The 25,329-nt window shown below is 38.0% G+C and overlaps 1 protein-coding gene across 7 annotated transcripts in view; it reads left to right on the top strand.

The window, feature by feature from the left end:
* Elavl4 (ELAV like RNA binding protein 4) overlaps positions 1-25,329 on the top strand; it is a 134,300-nt gene that overhangs the window by 36,243 nt on the left and 72,728 nt on the right. For 2 of the 7 annotated variants that reach the window (XM_051188458.1, XM_051188457.1), the window contains exon 1: positions 13,495-13,626. The exons of 1 other annotated variant lie outside the window; for it this stretch is intronic. In XM_051188458.1, the coding sequence (XP_051044415.1) occupies positions 13,510-13,626 (117 nt within the window). In that variant the 5' untranslated portion in view covers positions 13,495-13,509. 4 more of the 7 variants (XM_051188459.1, XM_051188462.1, XM_051188464.1 and 1 more) reach the window with 4 other exon arrangements.

Below are 25,329 nucleotides of genomic sequence, written 5' to 3'. Positions count from 1 at the left end.
GATGTATCCCACTTTCATTTCCCTGCTGAACACTCAGTCTATTCAGCTCCACTGCTGTATAGCCTGGTTGCCAAATAGAAAACCAAACTGAATTTGGTGGGTGCTGGCAGTACCTACTCCATGGTAAGAGCTAGCTCTAAATTGGGCAAATAATTGGAAAATGGTGATTTCACTCACAAACAATCAAAAGGGATGTGAGAAGAACTGTGGCCCCTTGTTTGAAAGTCTGTTTTAGAGTAGGTAGTAGTGGGAGGAGGGACTCAGGGTAGAAGGATGCAATCATTTTTTGGTCTCTGAGGTCCTCTGTTTCAATGAAGTAGCAGTCTCAGAGCCAAATTTCCTGTGCCTTAAACTGAGTTCCTGGAGTAGAAATAGAATGTTGAATTTCATTTTTTAAATTGTTCTTCCAGCTTGACGTATTGAAGATTTTTAGCACGCACGCTCACACCTGGCTGCCCGCCACCTTCTGCCATTGCAGATATGCTTACAGGAAACCGTAAGTGGATCTGCTTTTGATGCTGGCAGCATCTTACTAAAATGCTTTTGCTGGCATCATGGAACAGGAGCAGAATTCAGCTGGGACCAATAATGAGGCTATTTAGAAAGTTCTTTCTTCCACCCCCTGACAAGGCAGATGTGATGGGGATTTTTCCACTCCCATTCTGTCGATGGTGGCCGAAATTAGTTCAAGGCCATCAAAAATGTTTAGACCTTGAGAGTTGAAACCTAAGTCTCATAAAGAAGACAAATACTCTTTCTCCTATCTAGCAAGAGAAAAAGAAACTCATCCCAGAGACTCCCAACACAGTAGTGTGTCACCTAGTGTTCTATCACAAACCTAGAAAAATCACAGTCCTGACTCAGTTTGGAATGGGGAAAAGTATTGGCTTCCATTAAAAATGTTTCTAGATAACATTTACAATGGTCTCTGCTTTCTTTTCTCCCTTGAGATCATGTTATAGTGAAACGTTTTATTTAAGACCTCACTTCTATCATCACATTTTAAAGTTCACAGCTATTGTCATATGAGATGGGTATTTCAGGCTATGTCCCTGTTTAATAGATAAGGCTGCTGGAGTTCCACAGAGATTATATGATACAAATGAAAGATTAGCAACCAAACCTCTGTACTAATGGTATGCTGCCCACAAGGCTGTATCAACTTGGGGGATAGGGATGGGAAGGCTCTCTGGTTCATTTTAATGAACTTTATCCATCTGTTGATCTATTATTTATGTGTCTGTCCACAAATTTTGCACCAACCACAGATACAGAGAAGAGGTAGAATTTGCCTTTTACAAGTTCATAGCCTTGTAGGATATATGAAAATAGTGAATACAAATAAGTGTATGGGTAGGATATAAAGACTATATAAGTAGAGAAGTGGCAGAATTTGATACACAATGGAGGCATGGTCATTTCTTCTTTAGATGGTCAAGACAGTTCTGTAAGATTTGCCTGTTCCCTTATTCTTAGACCCATAGTGACCTAGTACAATTCTCTGAATTTATGGAATTGTTTGGGCCTGACCCACACCATCTAGTTCGTGTGTGTGTGTGTGTGTGTGTGTGTGTGTGTGTGTGTGTGTGTGTGTGTGTGTGCAGGTCTACTTCTAAATACTCAAGAGTCCTGAGTTGTGTCCCTGCTTTACTTCCCAACCTCAGGCTGATAACAGGATATCATGAGTTCCAAAGAACTTCTTGGCAATTTTAAAATATTTGTAAATCAAGTTGTGAACTCAAGGTAATGTTAAGAGAGTGTGGCTTGATAACAGGGAAAGAATATGGACTTCGATTTAATTAGGTAAACCAGCACCATGTCAAGCATGGAAGACATCGATGTTAAAAAGAAACCTTGAACTTTCAGATGTTTCTAGATTATACCAAGGGATCTCTCTTCTCAAGCATCAGTGAAGAGAAGTTGTTGATGCAAAAAATTGTGCTACTAGATATTAGGAGCACTAACTTAACACTCATTTAATCGCTATTTACTGAAGGTGAATTCTAATCTAGATGCTCCATGGACCTTAAGGATAAGCAAGGCCTTCCTTGATCTGTATTTCAAAGCAATTACCTTACCTATCCTGTCTCTCTCATAGCTGTTTTCAAGAATAATACAGTAAACACTAAATGTTTCATAATTATAATTAATCAAAAATAGGTGTTTCTTACCCACATTCTTCCTTGGATTTTGTGTGAGTAAATTGATGGCAATAACAGTACTTGTGTTATAGAATTTTTTATATTGAATGAATGAATATAAAAAGCTAAGAATAGCACCTGTCAAAGCAAATTCTCAATAGGTAACAGAATGTAACGGCTCTTTACAAATGGAATAGGGTTACCTATAGCTTTCTACATTAAGTTAAGTAGAGCAGCTGTATATAAGCTTTGTCCAGGGGAATTTGTAATTGTTAATTTATCTAATCATTGCTTATTATGAATTAGATATGAGCCTCATCCTCCAAGAACTCAAGCTTAATAGGAGAGACATATATGCAAAATAAGACCATGAGCTTACACTTGTTTGTGTCAGCAAGTATTATCCTATAAATCTGCATGGTTGACTAGAGATCTTCTGGGAACATTTTTTTACACCCCTTATTGGAAATGTCAAGAAGACATGGGTTCAGTAACCCTTTCTCCCACTGACTGTGAAACCTTGAACAAGAACACCAGGTCATGGTGCTTATTCTTCATATCAATATCTATCTATCTGTCTATCATCTAAAACTGTCTTAAACTTTGACAATTAATCAACCTCCCAATCATTCTTCACCTAAAGAAATACAGTACAATGAACAATGGAGACACTCAAATTAATAATTCAGGTTTCATGAGTGCCCAAAGAAAACTTGGAAAAGAAATTCATTATCTTGGCCCTGTCCTAGATTATTATCACCTGCATATTCTTACCTCCAGTTTTAATAAGCCCTCATCTACTAGCCACAGTGACCTTTCTACACCCCAGCCTAACCATACTATTTCCTTGTTTTCTGTCAGAATGAGTCAGAGTGTGTTTCCCCACTTATCACTGAGTTAATCAGGGTACCCCAGGAACTGTGAGGCTGCCAATCAACATTAAGTGACTGAACTTTACTCTTCCCCTGACAGAACTACAGTATGTTATTTATCTATTTTTGTATATTGGGAATTTTCATAGAATTTTCTTTGAGGAGAAGGGAAACAGTGTTGTAAAATTAAATTGAAAATAAACTGGCCAGGTAGCACACACCTTTAATTTCAAGGCCAGCCTGGTCTAAAGAATAAGTTCTAGGATAGCCAGGGTTAAACTGAGAAACCCTGTCAAAAAAAAAAAAGGAAAGAAAAGAAACCTTTTAGATTTATAAATGAGTTAATACTCCTGCAGTAGAGCTATGCACTCACCTTTTTGATGAAATAATTTATACATATATATGTAAGATACATGGTAGGTATGTATTCATGTATATACATATATACAACTGTGTAATTGTTCCATATTGAATATTTAGAAGACTCCATTAACTGTCTTAAGTACTTGAATTCCCTAGAGTTTTTTCCAAAGTCCTGTTGAGGTTGTTTAGATTGTATAGGTCATGGGAATATGGGTCAACAGTGAATTTTGTCACTACAATGTCAACAGCTTTTTTGTGTGTTTGTTTATTTGTTTTTCTGTGCCATTAAAGACTACTGGAATTGTCTATGGCTAAACACCTCTCCAGTTATGGAAACACTTACCTGTGTACAGCTCCACCGTGTTATCTATCTATCTGTCTGTCTGTCATCTAAAACTGTCTTAAACTTTGACAATTAATCAACCTCCCATCATTCTTCACTTAAACAGATAAAATACAATGAACAAAGGAGACATTCAAATTAATAATTCAGGTTTCATGAGTGCCCAAAGAAAACTTGGCAGTGGGAAGAACATGCTCTATCAAATTCAGATCATGGAAAAGTTCATTTCACTTAGAGAGGTGGAGGCTTTGAAGAAGAAATAGGATTTTCCAGGAAGAGAAGGCATTTCAAATAGAAGAATCAACAGAAACAAAGTCGTGGAGTAGATTGTCATATCTAGAAGTGTGTGTATGGAAAGCAATGTCCCAGTAGAGCCTTAAGATTTAAATGAGAACCACATTGGAAAGAGCCTTGAATGTCAGACTGGATCTGAGAAGTGAAACTCTTAAGGGAATTTTGAGATTGGAGAGTAAACAGGACCTAGGCAAACTGTACAAAATCCACAATATTTGATCCTTAAAAAAATAATTCATGTGTTTCAATCTGATCAGTGGGCTAAAGAAATGGCTCAGCAGTTAAGATCACTTGCTGCTCTTTCAGAGAACCAAAGTTCAGTTATCAGCACCCATGTCATGCACTCATAGCCACCTGTCAGTTCAGCCACACTGAACCTGAAAGGCTCTTCAGGCCTCTGTGGGTGTCCATACACAGGTGTACATACATGTATACATTAAACAAAAGAAAAGAAAGCTTTAAAAGTTACATAACATGTTTGGGTACATATCAGTGTATCATAACCTCTAATATATACCTTACATGGATGACCTTTTTACATTCTCCCTACAATTCTTGTTCCAGTTTTAAAGAAGATGTCCCTGAAGTTGCAGTATCTATCTATAGACTTGGTCAAGGTCCTGGTTCAAGCTTCTAAAAAATGGATGGTTTCAGTGATTTTTAACCAAGCAATTCCAGTTCTACATTTTATTAAAATATTTTCTCACCAGAATGGATATCAGAATGACACGATAGGAACCTGGCTCTTCATCTGAGGAAGATTTTAAATCTCCATCAAGAGACCACACACACACACACTTGGTGTAACCTTCTTACACTGTAAAGTAAGTTGAGAATCTAAGTTAAAGGCTTAGAAAATGAATTAGTGTGTAGAAATACTTGCTGTGAAAGTATGAAGACCTAAATTCAAATCCTGAGGCCCCACAAAAATCTGGTTGTGGTAGCACATGCCTGAAATCCCAGATAATCTATGATAAAATGGGAGTTAGAGACAAGAGAATCCATGGGAGCTGATAGTATGCAGCAGAAAAAGACAACAAAGAAAGAAAACCTATCTGGAGAGATGGCTCAGAGGTTAAGAGTACTGGCTGCTCTTCCAGAGGTTCTAAGTTCAATTCCCAGCAACCACATGGTGGATTACAACCATCTATAATGAGATCTGGTGCCCTATTCTGGCTTGCAGGTAGAACACTGTGTATATAATCAATAAGTAAAACTTTAAAAAAAAAAAAAAGGAAGGAAGAAAGGAAATAAGGGAGGGTGGAAGGAAAGGAAGGAAGGAAGAAAGGAAGAAAGAAAGAATGCCTATCTTAAACAAGGTGGAGGCAAGGCCCAACATCTTTTCCACTGTCCCCAATACACATGACACACAACTGAGCATACATACACACATGCATGCACTGGCATGCCCCTACACACACATATAATACACTCAGCAACATACACACTCAAAAAAATAAAAAAAATTGGGAGGTTAACTTTACCAAAATTTTGGTTTAATTAAAAACTACTTAGTTACAGATGCTGCATCTGAACTCTAACTAAGACTCCAAGAGTCACCTAGTTTCATTTTGTTAATTGTTCTAGAAGATTTTGATCCAGTGAAAAGTAGTTTTCCTAAATTCACAGAATCGCTAGTGGCAGAGTAGGCCTATTCTTGAGGTTTCCTGCCCCCCCCATGTATATTCCCTAGTGTAAATTAAAATGGATCTTACTTTCATAAAAATTCATTGAATAGCTTCTACACATAAAGGCCATTATTCTAGACATGCTCTTCAGCATATGGAAATGCATAAAGTTTGTGTTGGGTAGACAGCTCTCATGAAGATAAACTTCATGAGAGATGTAGAAGAAGCTGTCTTTTAGCTCCCTTCATCTTGGAATTGGTGCACAAGGTTCCATGATCACATTTAATAATACACTTTTGAAAATGAAGTGACCTGCTGAGGCTGTGTGTTAAACTTCCCAGTGTTTCATTTTTGCCTCGAATTACCCTTGTACTAACAGACAATAACAAACAAATTTCAAACTAGAGTTTCAACTTTATTTAAAAATTAAACCTTAAGAGATTTTGAAAATCTTGAACAGGTTAGAAGCTTTAATGCTGTGCATACCACGTGACACACATTAGATGCACGGAACTTTTGAGGGCTAGGGATACTTTTTTAAGGCATTCTCACTTCACTGACAATATACAGTCAAATGTGATGGGTATTTGGTCACCCTACACTCCATTTTATGTATAATGAAGCGGGCAAAATAAGTATCAAATAATGAAAGCAGGAAGTCCTAATTTGGAGATAAGTTGATATGTTTCTATGTTTTATCTTTATTATGCTCAGAACCTTAGGTTCTATCTAGCATTGTAAACTCCTAGTGTGGGTTTTAAATATGGTGGGTTTAGGTATTTGTTCTTTCTTGGGAAAGATGTAATGGTGGATTGCTAAATAGTAATGTTTATAGCAATGATATTTTTAAAGAATTATATATAACCACAATTTCTGTAGGAGCCCAAGGTTAATGGTGATTTGATTTATTTTAAACCATATATTTAAAAATAATTTCAAAGTTGGGCCAGGGCTTTTCTGGCGACTGGATGTTTGTAAGAAGCCAGCATTATTTTGGTTACCTATAATATCTCATGAAGGAAGGCTCACATGTAAAAATCTTTAGCAAGCAATGATTGTGGGGAGGGGTTGTAATGTTATAACTCCCACCCAAAGACTTACATAAAAATGTTCATCTTCATCAAACTTGTGATCATTTTCAAGGAGGTATTTTGAACTTGAGGCTGCAGTTGCTAAGGGGTTGCTAAGGCAAATGAGCTACTCAGCACTAATGTGCAACTTTACTCTTCTGCTTAGAAATAGTAAAATCATCCCCCAGCTTCAGAGTCAGAGAGGGGGGAAAAGTAAGAAGAGTCAAGTGGAGAGCTCCCTCTCTCTGACAGTTGTCTAGCTTGTCTCTTGTCTCAGACTTTTCCTTCCCTCTTATGGAGAAAGGAAACACCCTCTTTGAATGTGTGAAAGTTGTACAGGTAAAGCAGGCCACTTAGTGGGGCAGGGTTCTGTGACACTAGGCTATCCTTCCATAAGGCACAAGGTAAGTGCTTGCCTATTGAAAGGAAAGCAGCCATAGGCTGCTGATCTAATACATCTGCTAGTGACCAGCCTCAGCAAAGGTTTCTTGGTTTTGTTTTGTTTTTTTAATAACCCAACAGCAAGAGCGAGTCAATAAAGAGAACTATGCATTAGTGCATAAAGTACCAAGTGCATGTGGCCTATGCATTTTGTTCAAAAGTTTGTCTGAAATATTTGAAATCGATAATTTATGTTGTTTTATGGAGTGCCCAGTATATCCCAAGTACTGATTTTCTATGTGCTGGGGTTATAAGGAAATAACATACAATTTCTACCATGAAATCTCACAGTATAGACTAAAAATAACAATGGACTATAATTCATTGAATACAGTCTGTAATAGAATTGTTGAAATATTATAGAGGCTTTGGATTATGTTCACAGTTGAATTTCTTATAAATAAATACATTTATAAAATATTTTGAATGGGAAATGCTTTTGGGTTTTAGTAAACATGCAAAGATCAAGCACTTTCTGGTCTACTCCCAGTGATCAGAAAACATACATACAGTGAGAAACTGTGTGACCTTCTTAATTTTTCATAGGTAAGGGTCTACCATCACCTGGTAGCAGAGTATTGAGATTGCAGGCAAAGCTTAGGTATGGATATTTTTTAGTTGTGCCAGTTGTTGTTGCTATACAAGTTGGAAGATGTCAAAAATATTACACTAATGTGAGTTTTTAAGTGTAAAATAATAATGAGAATAATACTTAAATTTATTTAGACCTACACTTTTAAATGTAAAATGCTATGTCTATGTTACAGTAAAATCATGTGGATTGAGTTAGAGGTATATATTAAGTATGAAATCTGAATTTGCCTCTTAATGGTCAGATTAGCCTAAGAAACCCATTTAAATATCTTGATCATTTTTTTTTTCATTTGAAATCTCAGAGCTGTGAGATTGACATTTATAGGCAAAGCACTCTCTGCAATGTTTGACACACTGTAGATACTCCATGATTTTTAATTATTGTTCATTTTACAACAGTGCTTACTAAATAAAGGTCCTTCCATTCATCATCACATAATATTCCTCTGTTTATAACTTAGAAGATGTTAGAACAGATTCAGAATTCCTTGAAAGGGGTATAACTAGAACTCCCTTCCACTACTTTTGTTCTGAAACAAAATATTCTAACTTTACTGGCCAACTTCTATTATTCTTAAAAAAAAGAAAGAAAGAAAGAAAGAAAGAAAGAAAGAAAGAAAGAAAGAAATTAGCTCAAAATGTCATTTCCCCATTGTATAGTATCTTTCACATTCTCTCTTATACAGAAAGGATTCATGAATACAGATGGTAGTACTTCACCAGCTGGACTGTAAGTTCCTTAAGGTGGGGACAGAAATTTGTAATTATTTTTGGATCTCACATTAAGAATTTAGCACCAAATTTCACCCATAGAGCTAAGCAAATGTTTATCTACAACAAGCATTTTTTTTTCCATTAGAACTGGGCGAGTCCGTTCAAACCTTTGTTTTGATTATTGTGTTACTACTCTACAATTGTTTGGAGATCTTTTATCATCTAATCTTCAACAAGATAAAGTTATCTTAAAGCTATTACTAATTTTTTCATTACTCACATTCTTTATGTTAGTAATAAAAGACAGTGCTATAGGATACTGTCTCCATCAAGCCTTTGCTTGTTTTGACTCTGAAAACAAACTTTAAGTATTGTGCCCATTTTACATATATGAAAGCTAAGACTTATGAAGCTTAGGGCATCTTTTCACACACCTCACCCTCCCAAGGAACTATTCATAAAGCCCTACTTGGATTGAATAAAATAGGTTTGGGGATAGTAAATATGTAACTATTGATCTTCACTCATTCTCATTTGAAATTTTCATTTGAAATACATGTGTGCTGTCCACAAATGAGAACCTAGAAGTTAATTCAGCCAGTGGTCATTCTAGACATAGAATAAGAAAAAGAAATGGGCTTGGGAACATAGACATTTGCCCTTTAGGAATCTTTGCCTTCTAGCTTTAGTTCTTTGTATCTCTCCCACTCTCAATTTTCAGCTCTAATCAAGATAGAGTAAAATGATAGTAAAATGAGACATCTGTAGGCCATGCCTAGCTAAAACCACATTACAAACAAATCTGTTGGTCTTTCAGCTGAGAAAAATTAAGCATGCCTTCCACTTTTTCTTTCCTTTCTCTTCTTGCTGTGCCCATCTTTCTCATTCATTCAACAATTTTTTTTTTACTAAGCATATTGTTCTGTGATGTATGGAGGAAAGATCTTACTTTTAAATACAGAAGACACATTTCTGTGTGCTATGATACTCTGTGACATGCATGTCAGGTGTCTAGTACATTGTTTTGTGCATGGTAAACTTCAAGTACAAGATTGCATATTTCATTCTCATTTTATGAACCCTATTATCTGTTTTCCCCTCCCTTTCATCCACTTCCTCACTCTTCTCTTTTTTCTAAACTGGAAACTTCCTTGCCTTTTATAATAATCTATTCCATTATTGGAAATTGCAGATTATAAATGAGCCTAGAACACACATTATAACACACTGAATTATTTTCAGAACTGAATTAAGTGAATTAAACTTTATATCCTTAAATGGTCTAATAGCTACTCCAGATTTTATTGCTTGGTGTACTTAATTTTTAATTTAAATTTAGACATGGATTTTGTTGCTTTGTTTTCATTTTCTTTTTAGTAAAGTTCTTTTGAACTAATATAAAAAGGTCTCTAATGCCTTAATGCAGGAATAGTCCAGAATTCCCATGTGTTTTCACACTGACCCTGTAGAGGTGCCATGTGTTGTGAGAAAGAATATATCAGTGAAAAGTCCACACAGTTGCTACACCTAAGTTACATCCTTTAGAAAACTTTCTAAATATAGCAATCCTCTTATCCTTTACATTCCTTTTCCAGAGATGCTATTTCTTGAAGAGTATAGTCCATGGCAAATTTGAAAAGGCAAACATACATAGACTCTGGAAAGAGCCTATGTTCAGAAGCCACTCAAGCATGGGCTTGGAGAAATGAGAGATGGTGATTAAATCTACTCTGGTCAGTTTACCTGTACATGTAAACTCTCAGCAGCTCAGGTAGACCAGATGTCTGATTTTCATGTATTCCCTGACACAGTAGCACTCTCCCACATATATAGTAAATGTGCTACTTAGGGAGGAGAAAAGCATCAGTCAGATCATATATCTCTGAGAGAACATTCCACAGTGAATTTCTAATCCTCTTGCAGACTCTGTGTCAGCCTGGTGCATCTTTCTTGCTTCGGCAATATGTGTACACTTTCCAATAAAACTGATTTAATGTTTCTACAGGGGGAAAAAAGAAGACAAAAACCAACTTCATGTTTCAACAAAGGAAAATTAAGCTTCAGATTTTATGAAAGCTTTTAAACATAGTGTCCCATTGTCTGGGCAGACTGATTATATTGTCTGTAAAGAAAAAAAATCAACAGTTTAGATAATTTTCTGAAAGGGGAAAAAGAAGAAAAGAAACTTAACCTCAGGATAACATCAGGTTTCAGTCACTGATGATGATATTTAAGTGGTGAGCCATAATCATATTAGAGCAGAGCACATGGAATTCCGGATTTCTTCATGACAGTGAAGAAGAATCAGCATCTCTCTCTCTCTCTCTCTCTCTCTCTCTCTCTCTCTCTCTCTCTCTCTCTCTGTGTGTGTGTGTGTGTGTGTGTGTGTGTGTGTGTGTGTGTGTATACAAGTGTGTTTTACATTCTCTCTCCACTTTGCTAATTGAATTGAGGAGCAAGAAGAGGTAATCTGGACAGCCAGAACAGGAGGCAGAGGTCCACAGCTGTGCTCAGAGAACTGGTGTGGAGAGAGGCACAGACTGACTTGGAGTTTTGTGTGTTGCACGTGAATGCTCTGGACTGCCCTAATCGACTGAAAATGAGCCAGCAACAGTCATATGGAACAGGTCTGTTTAGCCACATCTCTCGGTAGCATGGCAGATGGTAGACCGTCAATGGGTGGTATTGATTGGCTGAATTTGCCTTAGGGTAACAAGACTACGGGTCCTTAAAAACCCGCTTCATCTTATTTTCCTTTGTGCAGCTATATACAGTAGAGGTTTTCTCTTTTCCATGCCCAAAAACCCTGACCCTTACCATTCCCTTTTTTCCTTTTTCAAATCTAAAGTCCTCCTTGGTAATCAAGTTAGAAAGGTTACCTTGAGATAAACACTCTTTAAATTATCACCATGGCAAGAAAACTGGAGAATATTTTATTTACTAGGCTGATTACATTTTAATGTTTGAAGAAAGTGACATTTTTTAATTAGTGTTTAAGACATATGGTGAGTGTACAAATTAGCTTATTTCATACAACCAGGATTTGATGAGAGCAACTCCTCCTTCTCACTCCCCAGTTTAAAATTGTCACTTGAAACTTAATATATGCAAGGAGGTTAAATGCTATTAAATGATGCAGTCTTGACTTAAAGATAAAGGAGACAGTCTCTATCTTGTGTAGCTATGCTGGCTGGACAGACTGGGAAAATACTAGAATTGGCATCTGTGTCTCCAGAGATGTGGAAGTTCAGAGCTTTAATATCATCCAGCCAAGAAAAACAAAAATGCCAGGTATGTGTGTGTGTGTGTGTGTGTGTGTGTGTATGCGCGCACGCGCATGCATGTGCATGCATGAGTGCATGAGTGCATGTATGTGCCTATTGGTTGGTTGGTTTCTGCTTCCGATACATGGAGAGTAAAGTGGCATGTGCATGCTTTGTTACTAGTTAAATTCTTCTTAAGATGTGGCCATACAATGATGCGGTTTTATAGCCCTATACTACCCCCCATCACTTGGAGATTTCAACTTGGGGCGTTCTTTTTATTCTTGGCAGGAGATCTGATTAATTGGAATAGAGTGGCACAAAGGAGATGCCAAATTAGGTTCACCTCTAAAATAATGTCCAGTAAAAATCTTCCTCTTTAAGGCAGATCTTATAGGAAAAGAACAGCTCTGGGCAGAGACACATGTCTGGTTTGAGCCTGTGGTTGTTTATAACTGTTAATATGATGGTATTTTTATAAAAGACATGCTTATGTTTTAGTTTTGCCTTTTGTGTTTTCAGTGTCTTTTAAGCTTTTTCTCATTCATATCAGTAGAAACTACATCAAATAAACTCAGAAGGAAAGTTACACCTTTCACTCTTATCTCCAACTTGTGTGTATTTTATCTGCATAGTACACATGCATCTGAGTCCAGGGTCTATCCTTTGTGAATATTTCTCTCATTGTAAATATAAAATATTTTATGGATTTTTTAAGTTCTCCCTTTCTTGGGGTTAATTATATTTTCCTCCTTTGTCATTTGCAAAAAGGAAACAAGTCTTGTTTGTGTTTCACTCTTCACAGTTCTTATTAGAATTGGCTGGTAGTGTTTTCTTCTGTTCTGTTTTGTTCCCCTGCTTTAAGACAAGAGGAAAAATTTTTATTTACTTAGACATTATACAGTAGAGACAATCTTCCCTGTTTGGATTCTGGTATTTCTCATGTCACATCCTATACCTAAAAGCAATTCCAAGGAGAAAGCACGCACCACACACACACACACACACACACACACACACACACACACACACACCTTTTAAGACGCTTTATTTCAATCCATGCACTCTACCCACCTGGTGGTTATATAGTGAACTGTTACTTTAAAGAGTAGTTTAAACACCAGCCATGTTTGGGGCAGGCTGCTCTTGCAAAGAGAGCAGTACATATAACAGGAGGCTACAGTGTGAGAGATGAGGGGAAAATTCAGCTCACTGACTAGAGGTTTTAATGTGCGAACTCTGGGGAAATAATATATTGACTGTTCCGTGGTGCGCAAGAAAACTGAAGAACCCTTTGCAGCCGGAGTGCTTTGCAAAGGATTCTATCTGTTTCTCTTAAAACAAAATCTGTGGCAAGATGTTTGAAATCAGCAGGACGCTTAATGCTGCTTTGTTAAATAATGAGGTAATATTTTGTCACTTTTTTTCTGGGCAGCATCTGTTTTTATCCCCTCCCCCTTCGTTTTTTCCCTATGTTTATGAAGGGTTCTTTTTTCTTCTTTTTCCTTTCTTTTTTTTTTTCTCCCCCGCCCCCTTTCATAGAAGTCTAGGAAATATAATTCATGCTTCTTTTTCTGTTGCTTGCTTTTGCTTTCCGTGCTTTTAGAGAATTTGGTTGTCTATCTTTTTTTTTTTTTTTTTTTTTTTTTTTTTTTTTTCTGTTTCCTAGCCCATTGTGCCACGTAAGGCTTCTCCACTGCTCGGAGTAGGTAGTTATTAACGCTGAATTGGCTTCTGGTACAGTCCATCTGGACTCTTGTGTGGGAAAGCTGGCTGCCGGCGACTGATGCTGAGATATCTGCAGCCTTTGGGATGTGTGCATGGTGGCGAGGGGCTGACTGATATGAGATTACTTCTTTTAAGGGAAATTGTTATTAATGAGTCAAGAAACTGCTCATTTATGGTAAGAGGGACACAGCGGCGCAGCCAGCCCTACAGCGCCGGGATACCGTTTTTAGGTTGCTTTAGCTGCTTGAGTGAGACAAGTTTCTTTCTGTGGTGGTGGATTGTAGCAGAAAAAGAAGAAAAAAATCATGCATGACTGGGAGACTTGCCTGCCTGACTCTTAAGATAATATATTGAGAATCTGTTGCTTTACAAATGCCACACCACCATATATCGGTCAGCCCCTCATGCTAAAAGATGAATGGTACTATTGGAAATGTGATAATAAGGTTGACTTTTCCCAACAATAGGATTCTGCCTTTGTCTTTAGAGAAAAGGCCTCTGAGGACATTTGTGCATTTGTTTGAGGATTCCTTTGAAAGACTTTAGAGTGGAGGTTTTTGCAGAATTGATCAATATACAAAGCGCATGGATTTTTTTTTTTTAGCCTAGCAAGACCAGGTAATTTTTTAATAGTATAATATAACGTTAACTATTTTGGAAAGGTAGCTGGAACGCTTTTGGAGATGCCTAATGTTAATTTATGGCTCAGTGAGTGTACTGAAGTTAGTATGGGTGAGGAAAAAAAAAAAGAGGTGCTAAAAATTTCACCTTTTATAACCTGCATAGAGATATCAAGTAAATGTCTTGTTCCAAGAGAGCTGTTTTTATTTGTGTGATTGTAGCATTGAGTGAATATACTCTTCCCAATATGTTGATATTGGTGAGGTCACACAAGAGTTTTCTGGCTGCCGATTTAGGACACATAGACCTATCCTATAGATGTGCGTCCAGCTGTTTGGAGCATTGAACCTGATAATCCTGGTAATTCATCCTTAGAGTACAGGCAGCAAGTACTACACACCAGTGTGACTCATAGGAACCTCATTCAGGTGCTAAGGAAATCATTTTAAAGTTTACTTCATTCACTATTGTTCTACCTGAAGGGCCCAGCTGAGCCTCACATTTCTACTCCTCTTCATCATGTACCTTCATTTCTAATAGCTGGATTTATTTATATTTAAGCGAAAGGATTTATATAATGGATCTAACAAATTGCTTCCTGGCATATCTGTATTTTCATAGAGTGTGTGTTTGTACGTTTGTCACATGTGTTCGTGAAGCAATGTTTTGAAGAGAATTGTTTTGACCTTTAAAAATGTACAGTTTTTTTTTTTTTCTTTTCTAGTAATGTTTCACAAACTCATTTACTCTTGGACTCTGAAGCCCGGAAATACCATTTTTGACCTGTAGTTCAACCATCCGTAGTCCAGCTAGCTCACTGTCAACTTCAGGCTAATGTTAAAACCTGTGTTGAATATTTGTTACCTCTGTACATTTATTGATAAACAAGTTGGTTAAACTGTGAATTAAATATATAGGGGTGTTACCCTTCTTCATAGGTGTGAGACATAAAGGTCTCAGGTAAGATGCTTAAAAACCTTGGCCCAAACAATACCTGCATGTACTCCTGCAAGCATGGTGATGCGGAGACTATGAAACATGTCGCATAAGCAGGCAGACTATACTCATCACCATACACTTGCTAAATGTTTCCTTGTATATCTTTAAGAGGCCTGGGGGAGGGGTGGCGGGAAGAATCGAGGAGAGAGACAAAGTGTTCTGTTCAGTTGAGCAAGATGAGTGGTCTGCACAGGTAATAAAAATGAGGCCACTTTATTTCAGAGCCATGGTTTGCCCTCACCGCAGTAGGGAAACCAAAAAGGAGTATGCTTAGTCGATTTTTAAAAATTCAGAGCATGCCCCTATCCGAGTTGAAACACAAATTCATTTAAATAAATCATTCATTATTCTCTGTTTTGGAGAGCTCAGACAGACAGAAGGCAGAAAGGTAAAGCCTGGCAGCTGCCTCCTCCTTTCAGCTTTTTTTTTTTTTTAAATTAGGAAATAGTTTTCTGAGGCAAACTTATGTGAACCTAATTCACTGAGCAAGCTTAACCCCAAACTTTCATGCTTTTGAAATGCTGGTCATGTTAGCTGCAAATAGAAGCACTCCATACAGAAAGCCAGCAATACTGGGAAATAATAAAGTTAAAATGTAGAAGTATTAGCACATTAAAGTGCTTTTGTTGTATCTTTAAGCCTAGAGGCAGATCATTAAATATGCATCTCGCTAGAAAGCAACTGTCAAGAAAGATAAGGTGGCTGAAAATATTCTCCACTGAAAATGCCCTCTATCAGAGGGATGGGCTCCTGCACCCCCCCCCACACACACACCCCAGGACCCGGAAAGGGAGGAAGGACACTCCCACTGTGAAGGTTTGCAGCCCTCCAATGACCTGCAGTTGTGACAGTACTTTTTGAGCTGGAAGGAGGTAAAAGGTAAAAAATACAAGGATGGCTGTTGTTGCTTCAGCCGGGCTTTAATTACCAGACACAAGAAGCAGTTCAGAAATCTGGTCTCTGTTGTTGTAGAGGTCACCAAATCATTAACATCGTCAATCTGGCAGTAGCTAATTTAAATAGCACCTGATGTTGCAACGCCTCCCTTCGTTTCCCCAGCCAATCAGATTCTGGCTTCAGCTGACAGATGGTCCCATAAATGGATGTAAAAAGGGGAAGCTTCGAGCCAATTTCAGCAAGGCTCTGTTCAGTTGTTCTTATCTACATCCTAGAATCAGGGGTTTCAGCTCACTGCGCCTTTTCTTCCTTTTTTTTTTTTTTTCTTTTCTTTCCCACCCCACCCCCTCCCAATAATTGATTTACTTTACAACCATCCACACTGTGTTTTGTGGAATATATATATATATATATATATATATATATATATATATATATATATATCAGTAGTAGTCAATTTTAAATATATCCTGAAACCTTTGCAAATTTTAAGAGAAGAGTCGAAGCCCTGCGAGACCCAATATTTGCCAATAAGAATGGTTATGGTAGGTATGACTAGATATATAATCTGTTGTTCGTGTTGCTAGAGGGAAGACAAGCGTCTACACATTGGCCAGCCTTATGCTTGCACGAGAGTTTAGTTCTCTGCTGCTGTCTGGTTCCTACATTTACTATATCTTTTGTGTAGCGTGCGGGTAGGTCCTTTTATTGCAAAGCAGTGGGGAGAGAGATTGTCATTTTTAACAGGTCGTTGTCAGTTTTCCCTTCCACATAAAAGCGGAGGGTGTGGATGGACTGAAATAATTGCTGGTTTGTTAAAAGAGATTCTATTACTTGAGACCATCATGAGGGGGTGGAAGGGGGTTTCTTTTTATAAGAGAGAAGAGGTTTGTCTACATGCCTGGTTTTGTGGGGCTTAGGGTGTATGCAGCAGGGTTAGGGATCTCTCCATTTCTGTGCTGGAAATGTAAACCTCGAGAGGCAGTTCCTGGATGCTGAACGTTGAGATGGGCAGTTGTGTTTCGGGGGACTGCGCAGTCAAAACGGCAAAGAGAGTGATTTATTTGGGCTTCAGTAAATGCTGCATCTTGTATTTCAAAGAGTTTCCTGTCATGACCTCATAAAAAGAGGAGGCGGCTTGTATGTGTAGCGGTGCCTGGCTTGTTGAGTTGTTGCTTCCTTCTCTGGGCAGCAGCTCTGTAAGAAGGGAATGTCAGCTTTTACATAACGCTCCTTTCTGCTTTTGACACACTGTGTGAGGGTCCGTCTTCTTCTGATCACAGATGGAGTGGAATGGCTTGAAGATGGTAAGTGAAAAGAGGAAGGCAGCTTGGAGATTCCAGCCGTGTGTGTGTGTGTGTGTGTGTGTGTGTGTGTGTGTGTGTGTGTAAGGATGGTAGACTGCATCGTAAATCACTGTTCTGATCGTGTATGTGAGTGTGTGTGTGTTAGTATTTCTTTTTTCTGAGATCCACAATCTGCCTCCAAGTATAATGGCATTGCATGCACACAAGGCACATACTGCCTCTTTCATCAAACACATTTTAGGCAAGCAAGGTTGGTGTCTCTTTTTGACAATCACAATGTCACCGTCACTGTTGGCTGGCGTGTCCACCGCCTCTGTGAGCCTTCAGCCGAATTACACGACTGTTAAAGTTAAAGGCACATTTCTTTTTCATTCTCATGCTAGGAGTGATGAAGAAGGCTGGGAGTGAGGGGTGGAGGAGGTGAGATTCAGTACCAGCAGATGCAATTGTGAAACAGGACTTTGAGATGTGGATGGGGAAGTGGAAAACCTTTCTGCCGAAGTAGTAAATCTATTTTTAGCATCATCTTTTTCTGGAAAAAGAAACAGGGAAACTCCTTGAGTGCTGCTCCTGTCTCCTGGTGTTGACCCTAAAGATATGGCACAAAATGGCACGAAGAGATGCCACGAGTGCCCACTTTGACTTTGAATTTTCACCAGCAATAGCTTTCAGGGGATTTGGGGCTGGGTAGTGGGGAAAGCTACAAATTCATTTTATTTTTTAACTAGAAAAGCCTCAGGAGGACTTTTCACTCCGCATAAGATGTTATAACAAAGCTGTGGTCTTTTTCCCATTCTTAAAGGATTGCCTTTGTCTGGCTGCTTGTTTTGATGGGTGTAAAACAAATAAGATTAGACCGAGCAGCCCAACTGAAAGCGATAGCTGGGAGGAAAACCCAATGAAAGGTTGCCGGGGAAACGAACAGAGGAGAAGCCGAGCAGGGAGCAGGTGGCTATCATGAGAACACACTGCAAACAGTGTAAAAAAGGAGGAGGGGGGGGACAGGACCTCGATTATCTTTGCTGTTCTTTGTGACCAGCCCAACTTTAATTATTCTTCATAAATAGGTGTTAATTACATTTCTAACTCTGGTTCGCAGTGATTTTTTGAAATCTATTTTTAAGCATCTGTTCCCTCTCTCCTCTTTTTCTTTTTGTTTGTTTGTTTAAAAAAAGAGAGGAGGGGGAAGGGAGAATAGAGTATCCCTCCTCTCTCTCTCTCTCTACCTTTCTCCCCTCTCTTTTTTTCTCTCTCTCTTTCCCCCTTTCCCTGCTGTGAAATTGTACGTGGAAAAAAATGCAAGGAATCTTGTGAGACCATTTGAAAAAATGTAAATTATATTGAATGAAGTTGACAGTTGACGGAAGCATAACAGTGAATTCCCACAGCTGACAGGTTCTGCAGATGATTTCTCTGAAATTTCCAGCAAATATTCATAGAGAAAAATATAAGTAGATTAGACTTATACTAAGCAATGATTTTTGTGTTAGGTGATACTGGCATTTTTACTACATTAGATGCTGATACTGTAGTTTCAAGGAGTTCATTGTAGAAATGTCATTGGAACACAGTCACTGAAGAGCCCTTTGCCTTCCCCCACTGTCCATTCCTCTAGCTACAGAATCTACCCATGCCTTCCACTTGCAAATGCATTTGGTCTTGGGTCTGGTCTTGGTATAAACAGAGTGAAAAGGTGATCTTTTTTAAGTGTCTGATTGTCTGGTGGGACCCATGCATGCTAGATAACAAGTATCTCTCACTTGTCTCTCTCTCTCTCTGAGTGCTTTTCTAAGTAGTGTCTTTTTTCCAGTGATGGTGGAAACCAAAAAGGACTAACAGAGATAGTGCTTGAATGAATAGGATTATAAATAAATAAATAAAACAAAATCCTGAAATAGTCATCAGTTGTGGTTTCTTTCTGGTGACAATAGAGATATAAAATACAGTAGCTAATGTGAAGCCCCAGAATGAAAGGTTAAAAAAAAAAAAATGAAATGTATTGCGAGAATAGAAAATTTAATTGCTTTTATTGAAAATCCTCTTACTTTATTTTCTCTCTGTTGCAAATCTCTACCATCAAACCCCACCATTTTTTTCAGTGAGGATGGGGGGGGGCATTATTTTGCTTTTACTCTTAAGGCAAAAAATAAACATTTTTGTCCCATGCTTGAACCTTGCTTTCCTGTATTAACTGCATAAACATATGTCAGCTATAAAAATAGAATAGTTTTTTATTATCACTAATAAAGTTTTCCTTTTATTTTCTGAGAATTTTCTGGCACGTTTTTAGTTAGGGGAAATTGTTTCTATACAAACTGTCACCTTGACTTAGGTTATGAAAAAAAGACACATAGCTCTAGCTCTGCTGCTGACCTTTATTGCTTCTTTGTCTTAAAAAAAATATATTAATACCTACTACCTACATGTGGAGGTGTGCCTTGATAGAAGCACAAGATTGGGTGTGCATTTATTCAGAAGTGAAAATATGGATAGAAATATTGCCGCAAAAAAGACATTAACTACACCACAGTTTTACTGTTCAGATTGTCTCTGCATTTCATAGTAATGTATTGATTAAATCAGCTGATATTTAATTTTTTTGGAGGAGTCAAGTGAACCGAGGTGGGGGAATAGCAAGCAACTACTTTGACAATCACTGATTCTCTAATTTTAATATCTCATTTTAAAAACTTAAGCATTTATTTAAATCTTAGTCCCATTCATTCCTACCCCCCATTTTTTCAAGTCACCTTCTTGCAAAGATTGAGATGGGTTTGCCTATGTTTGATGGTTTTCACAAAGCCTAAAACTTTTTTTATTCTCCCATAGACCTGTTTTGGAGTAGTACTAGCAGATTTATTTTTAAAGAAAGAGAAATAAAATGATAGTGTCAATATATTTTAGTTCCAAATTCAGTCTTGCTAAGAGTTTTTGAGATAATAGACTTCAGATATTTTAAATTTAGAGTGTCTATTAGGAATAATAGTATTTGAAGTTTCAAATCTTGAAGTCATTGCATGAATGGTATTCTCTCTCTCTCCCTCCCTCTCCCTCCCTCTCTCTCTCTCTCTCTCTCTCTCTCTCTGTGTGTGTGTGTGTGTGTGTGTGTGTGTGTGTGTGTGTGTGTGTTCATTATCTCTAAAAGGATCTGTGACTAAACTGGGGTCTTTTCTCAGGATAGAGTTACTATGAACAATGAAAGGGTTTCCTAAGGGCAAATCCTTTGGTTTGCTTTGGTCTCTTCTCTCTGCACTTAACTCTTTTTTGTGGTTGAATTCTTTTCCTAGGCAAAACACTATCCCATCTATAAAGAGACATTCTGCTTCATTAACCCTTGGTACTTTAATACCTTATTTTAATTAAAAACAAAAACAAACAAACAAACAAAAAACGAAAGATGAAACAAATTATCCGTATGTACCACAAGTAAGGAATGGTGGGCTGTCTTAACAGAGGTCAATATATATGGACAGAAATACTTCAGCCTTGACAAATTACTTCATCAGTTCCAGTGACCTGTGTCTACCAGACACTTAGTTTACATATGTGGACATTTAAAATATACATTTTTTTTTCAGTGAAATAGCCAACGAATGCTAATCATAAAAGTATGTGCTGGCAACTGCTGCAATGCAGTATTTTTCCCAATGTTATTGGGAGTTTGGGGGGTATGAAGGGACTTGAACAGTCTCAAGCTTCTTTCTTACTGTCTTTCAGTTGATGGGGGCTGGGTGCAGAATTGGAAGGAAATAAAGTCAATGTTTCATTACTGACTATCCATTCCTTCGTTCATTTGATGAATAAGAGGAGGGTAGTATCAGTGTGTTTTTGTGAATTCTTACATTTGTCTCAGCTTTTCCTTATTTGCTGTTAACCAATGTGTGTAACCATTTTACCTGTAAGTATATGTGCATCTCTAAATGGAAAGGAAACTGAAGTAGGCTTCTTTTCCTAAGTACTTCATTTTTTTTTTAATTCCAAGAGTTCTCTTAATAGAAAAAAATACAAATTTTCAACTATTTATCAAAAGAGATGTTGAGGTTCTGCAGGCTTCCACTAGAAGCCAGACACTTTCTTTACCAACCACTTGAGGAGCTGTAAATATGCAATACTGAACTATGTTTGTGAGTAAAAGTTCCTTCTCAATCAAGGGACTAAGGTATAGAGTCTGAATTTAAATGAGGTTCTTTGTTCTTTGGAGACATTTTAATGTAATATTACCACTGGTAATATTAATAATAATAATGCAAAGGAGGCAAATGCGCATATTGGCATCATATGCTTTGTCTTTTCAAGTTCTATGAGTATAAGGTGTTTTAGGGTTGTCCTTGGATTTTTAAAGCCTCAGTATATTTTAAGGCTAGAGTACTTTTGTAGATCAATGGCTTCTAAGGGTTAAATGGCAAGATGGCCTGTGGGCAAGTGGGTAGCTGGAGGTGTCATATACAGTGATTGTCTTAAATTAGTTATCTAGAAATGAAAAGGAAAAGACTGAAGGACAAGAATGGGGGTGGGACATGAAGGTGAGGATGGGGTATGGGGGGACATCACACAGGACATCAACATGTGCATCCTGGTGGTTCTGGTATAGAAAATAATGAGTGTTACAGTGCAGGATGCCCCATAATTCCTCAGAACCTTGACTTTGCAGGTTTATTACTTCCTTGTTTGTTTGTTCACACCTTTAATTATATCCACTTTGGGGTGCTAGCTGGGGTACAGAGATGAGCCATTTTGTTTGCTATCTACTTCATTAAGAATTCAGGCAGCATGTCCACAATAGCCCTGGAGCATCGGTGTTAGGAACCAATCACGTCGAAAAGGAAATTGTTACAAAAGGAGGAAAATAAGAAAGCAATCACCCAGTCAGCTAGAGCTGGACATCCACTGTACTTGACAGTAGTATTTATGTTGGTAATGCATTCATTAAGAAATAAAGTAGGCTTTGGGTGCTCTTATCAGGCTTTTGGCTGGCTCTCCCACCCCTCCCAGATTTCTCCATCCCTACCCCAACCCTGAGATCCTGCCTCTACCATTTTTACATTGGAATACTCTTATCCAGATCTTTGTAGCTAACACCACAGATTACAAACACCGCCCCCAGTAAAGATGGTCTCTTCAAGACTCAAACCTGAGGGATCAAAGAATCTTTAAACAAATTTCAGTTAAGAACTCAATAAAAATATTGAAGAAATACTGTTTAGTGCAATTGTGCTCCCATCTTCATTGATGATGTTGTTGAAAAAAGAATCCCTGTTTTTAACCCCAGAAATTAATACAAAACTAGGGAGTTTGTTAATGAAAACAAAACAAAAAAAACAAAACAAAAAACAAAAACAAAAATTATACGGCTCAGGTGTTCCCTGAAAATGACTTCTGATGGACTCTTGGTTTGAAAAATAGCATTTAATTGAGTTTAAATTTTCAAATATTCATTTTAAACTACAAAAAAAAAAAACTTTTTTTTTCTATAGGACATGTAGTTTCTCCTCAAGATAAAAGGAGACAGAGAATAAATTTCAGCCAAGATGACAAATTCAGAAAGCACCACATCTTAGAGATTCCTGTCTGCACCATGGGCCATATGGGGCATGAGATCCTATCTTGCATCTGAGGATCTGTGAATCCTCTATTATTGTTCACCCTCTTGTGCCCTTCGATTTGTTTTGACATTGGGGTTATCGCTGAGCTGATGGCCATTTCTTATTCCAAGAACATGTATTTGTTGAGGACTTGCTACGTACATTTCTTTGGAACTCAAGATTGCCATTTCTTTCAATGATGATCAAAACACATAACTAGGAGCTAAGTTTTGATGCTAGGAGGTGAAGTTGATGTCGTAGACTCTTGTTAACCCAATGATACTGGTGTCGAAGGGTAAGCAGAATCCCATCAGAACATTCAAGTTGAACGTCAGTGGTTTTCTTTTTACAAGTCTCTAAGTGACTCCAAAAGACAGAAATTAAAGATCTTCTAGACATTTTTGTCTGTAAGATTCCATGTATCCAGATGTTCACGCTCAGGAAGAAGCAGTTTGGACAGTTGGAAGGAACTTGTCTCTCAGCCAGATGCCTGTGAAACTTGCCTGGAACCTGTTAATTTTACAGAAATGTGAATACCTTCCTTCTAACAGGAATTTCTTTTTTATTCTTTCTTGAGACAAGTCCTCACTCTATGTTGTCCAGACTGGTATTAAAATACTAGACTCAAGTGATCCTCCCATCTCATCCTTTAGAGGACCTGGGACTACAGTTGTGTCACTATACCTGGCACAAATATCTCCTTTAATATTCTTTCCTCTATAACTGAATCTGAGCAAACTGTGACCCTCTTGGCATACCTTTGCACAAACTAGAACTTTGCTAATGGAGTAGAAAGCATGGCATTATCTTTTAATATATATCTAGACAGTGTGAAATCTCTGTCTCTCTGTCTCTGTCTGTCTATTTGGCTGTGTGTGTGTGTGTGTGTGTGTGTGTGTGTGTGTGTGTGTGTGTTACAAACAGCTATGACCCCTAGTATGTCATGGCTTGTGCCGATGGATTTCTCAAGCAGTTTGTGTTTTCCCAAGCTACGAATTTAGGCCCTTTAAAAGTTTTGCTTTCTAATTTGTATGTGAAAAAAATTATTTCCAGTGCTCCCCTTTCAAGATGGCACTGTAGTAAATACAGCTCTAAGGATGAGATCTGGGGGGCTATTTAAAAGTGGAAAGGCTGAGAACCTGAAATCTTTGCTGATGAAACTTTCATTAGGAAACTTCTCACTTAAGATGGAGTAAACTGACTACATCCCTGCAAATTTGTGATTTGGACTGGCTTCGACTTACCCTTTCTTGTGTTCCTTTTTGTAACGTAGCCAACCACACATTTAAAATTGGATATGGTACATGTCTTCAACATTAATTATCTCTGTTGATACGCTGGGTACAGACAGTCCAATTCTCCCAAATCCAGATTCTTACTGTAACACCAAAACAAAAGTGATACTTATGAATTAATATTGAGAGAGTTGTCCTCATAGTAACTGTTCCCCAAAGGAAGCTTTACATAAATGTACATTTATTATTCACGATATTAAAAGGCAATCCTTAGCTTTTTACTTTTTAATTTGTACTAAAATATGTAAATTGCTTTTATTTTGGAGTTGCTCTGTTTTAGCTGGCTTTGGGGGAGGATAACTTTCTAGTTTGATTATATTTCAATTGCCTCTATAATGGAAGAGGTTCCACTCTTGAAATCAACCTGGTTATTGTGATTAGGACCCTGAGGACCAGTGTGCTGTTGAGGCTAAAGGCATAAATATAGACCTGTTCACATAGAGGAAAATTAGTTTCATTCCTACAGATACCACAGTAAGCATGCTTTTGTTTGTAAATCACCTCAGAGGTTGTGAAGCCCCAAGTGCCTCCGGATGAGAGGATCCTTCACAGTGCACATATACCGACAAACCTCTGAAAATAGTCTTCCTTCTTTCTTTTCTTTCTTTAAATTCTTCCTGTCCCCTCCTTCCTTTATTTGTGTATGTGTGTGTTTGTGTGAGGGGGGGGGGGGAAATAGGGGAATAGAGATTGTCTTTGTGAAGGCTGGAAATTGACATCAGTTGTTATCAGGTATCTTCCATGATCTATTTCCGCTATGTTTATGAAGGTAGTAACTCTTGCTAAACTTGGAACTTGGCAATTTTGGCTGGTTTAACTACTTGGGCATAACCTGGGGAACCCCTGTCTCTGTCTCCTGAGCAGTGGGATTACAGATGGCTGCCATGCCTACATGGTTTTTCCTATGGATTCTTGGGATCCATCTCTGGTTCTCATGCTTGCTCCCCAAGTGCTTTCTTCATGACCTCATCACTCCAGCCACTGTTTTGTTTTTGAAAAAAAAATACAAAAGTTTTCAGGGAGCTAGGAAGATGGCTCAGTGGTTACAAGCACCTGCTGCTCCTGTAAAGGAGCCAGGTTCAGTTCCCAGCCCTCCTCCAGGTGGAAAAAAATGTTCATCTTCCCATGCGCAGTGTCCTGGGAAACCACACTGCATGGCACCCTCACAGCTGCTGTC

This window comes from Phodopus roborovskii, unplaced genomic scaffold, assembly GCF_943737965.1.
Source record: "Phodopus roborovskii unplaced genomic scaffold, PHOROB, whole genome shotgun sequence".
NCBI lineage: Eukaryota > Metazoa > Chordata > Mammalia > Rodentia > Cricetidae > Phodopus > Phodopus roborovskii.
Note: the sequence above shows the minus strand (reverse complement) of the source record. Positions and strands in the feature narration are given on the sequence as shown.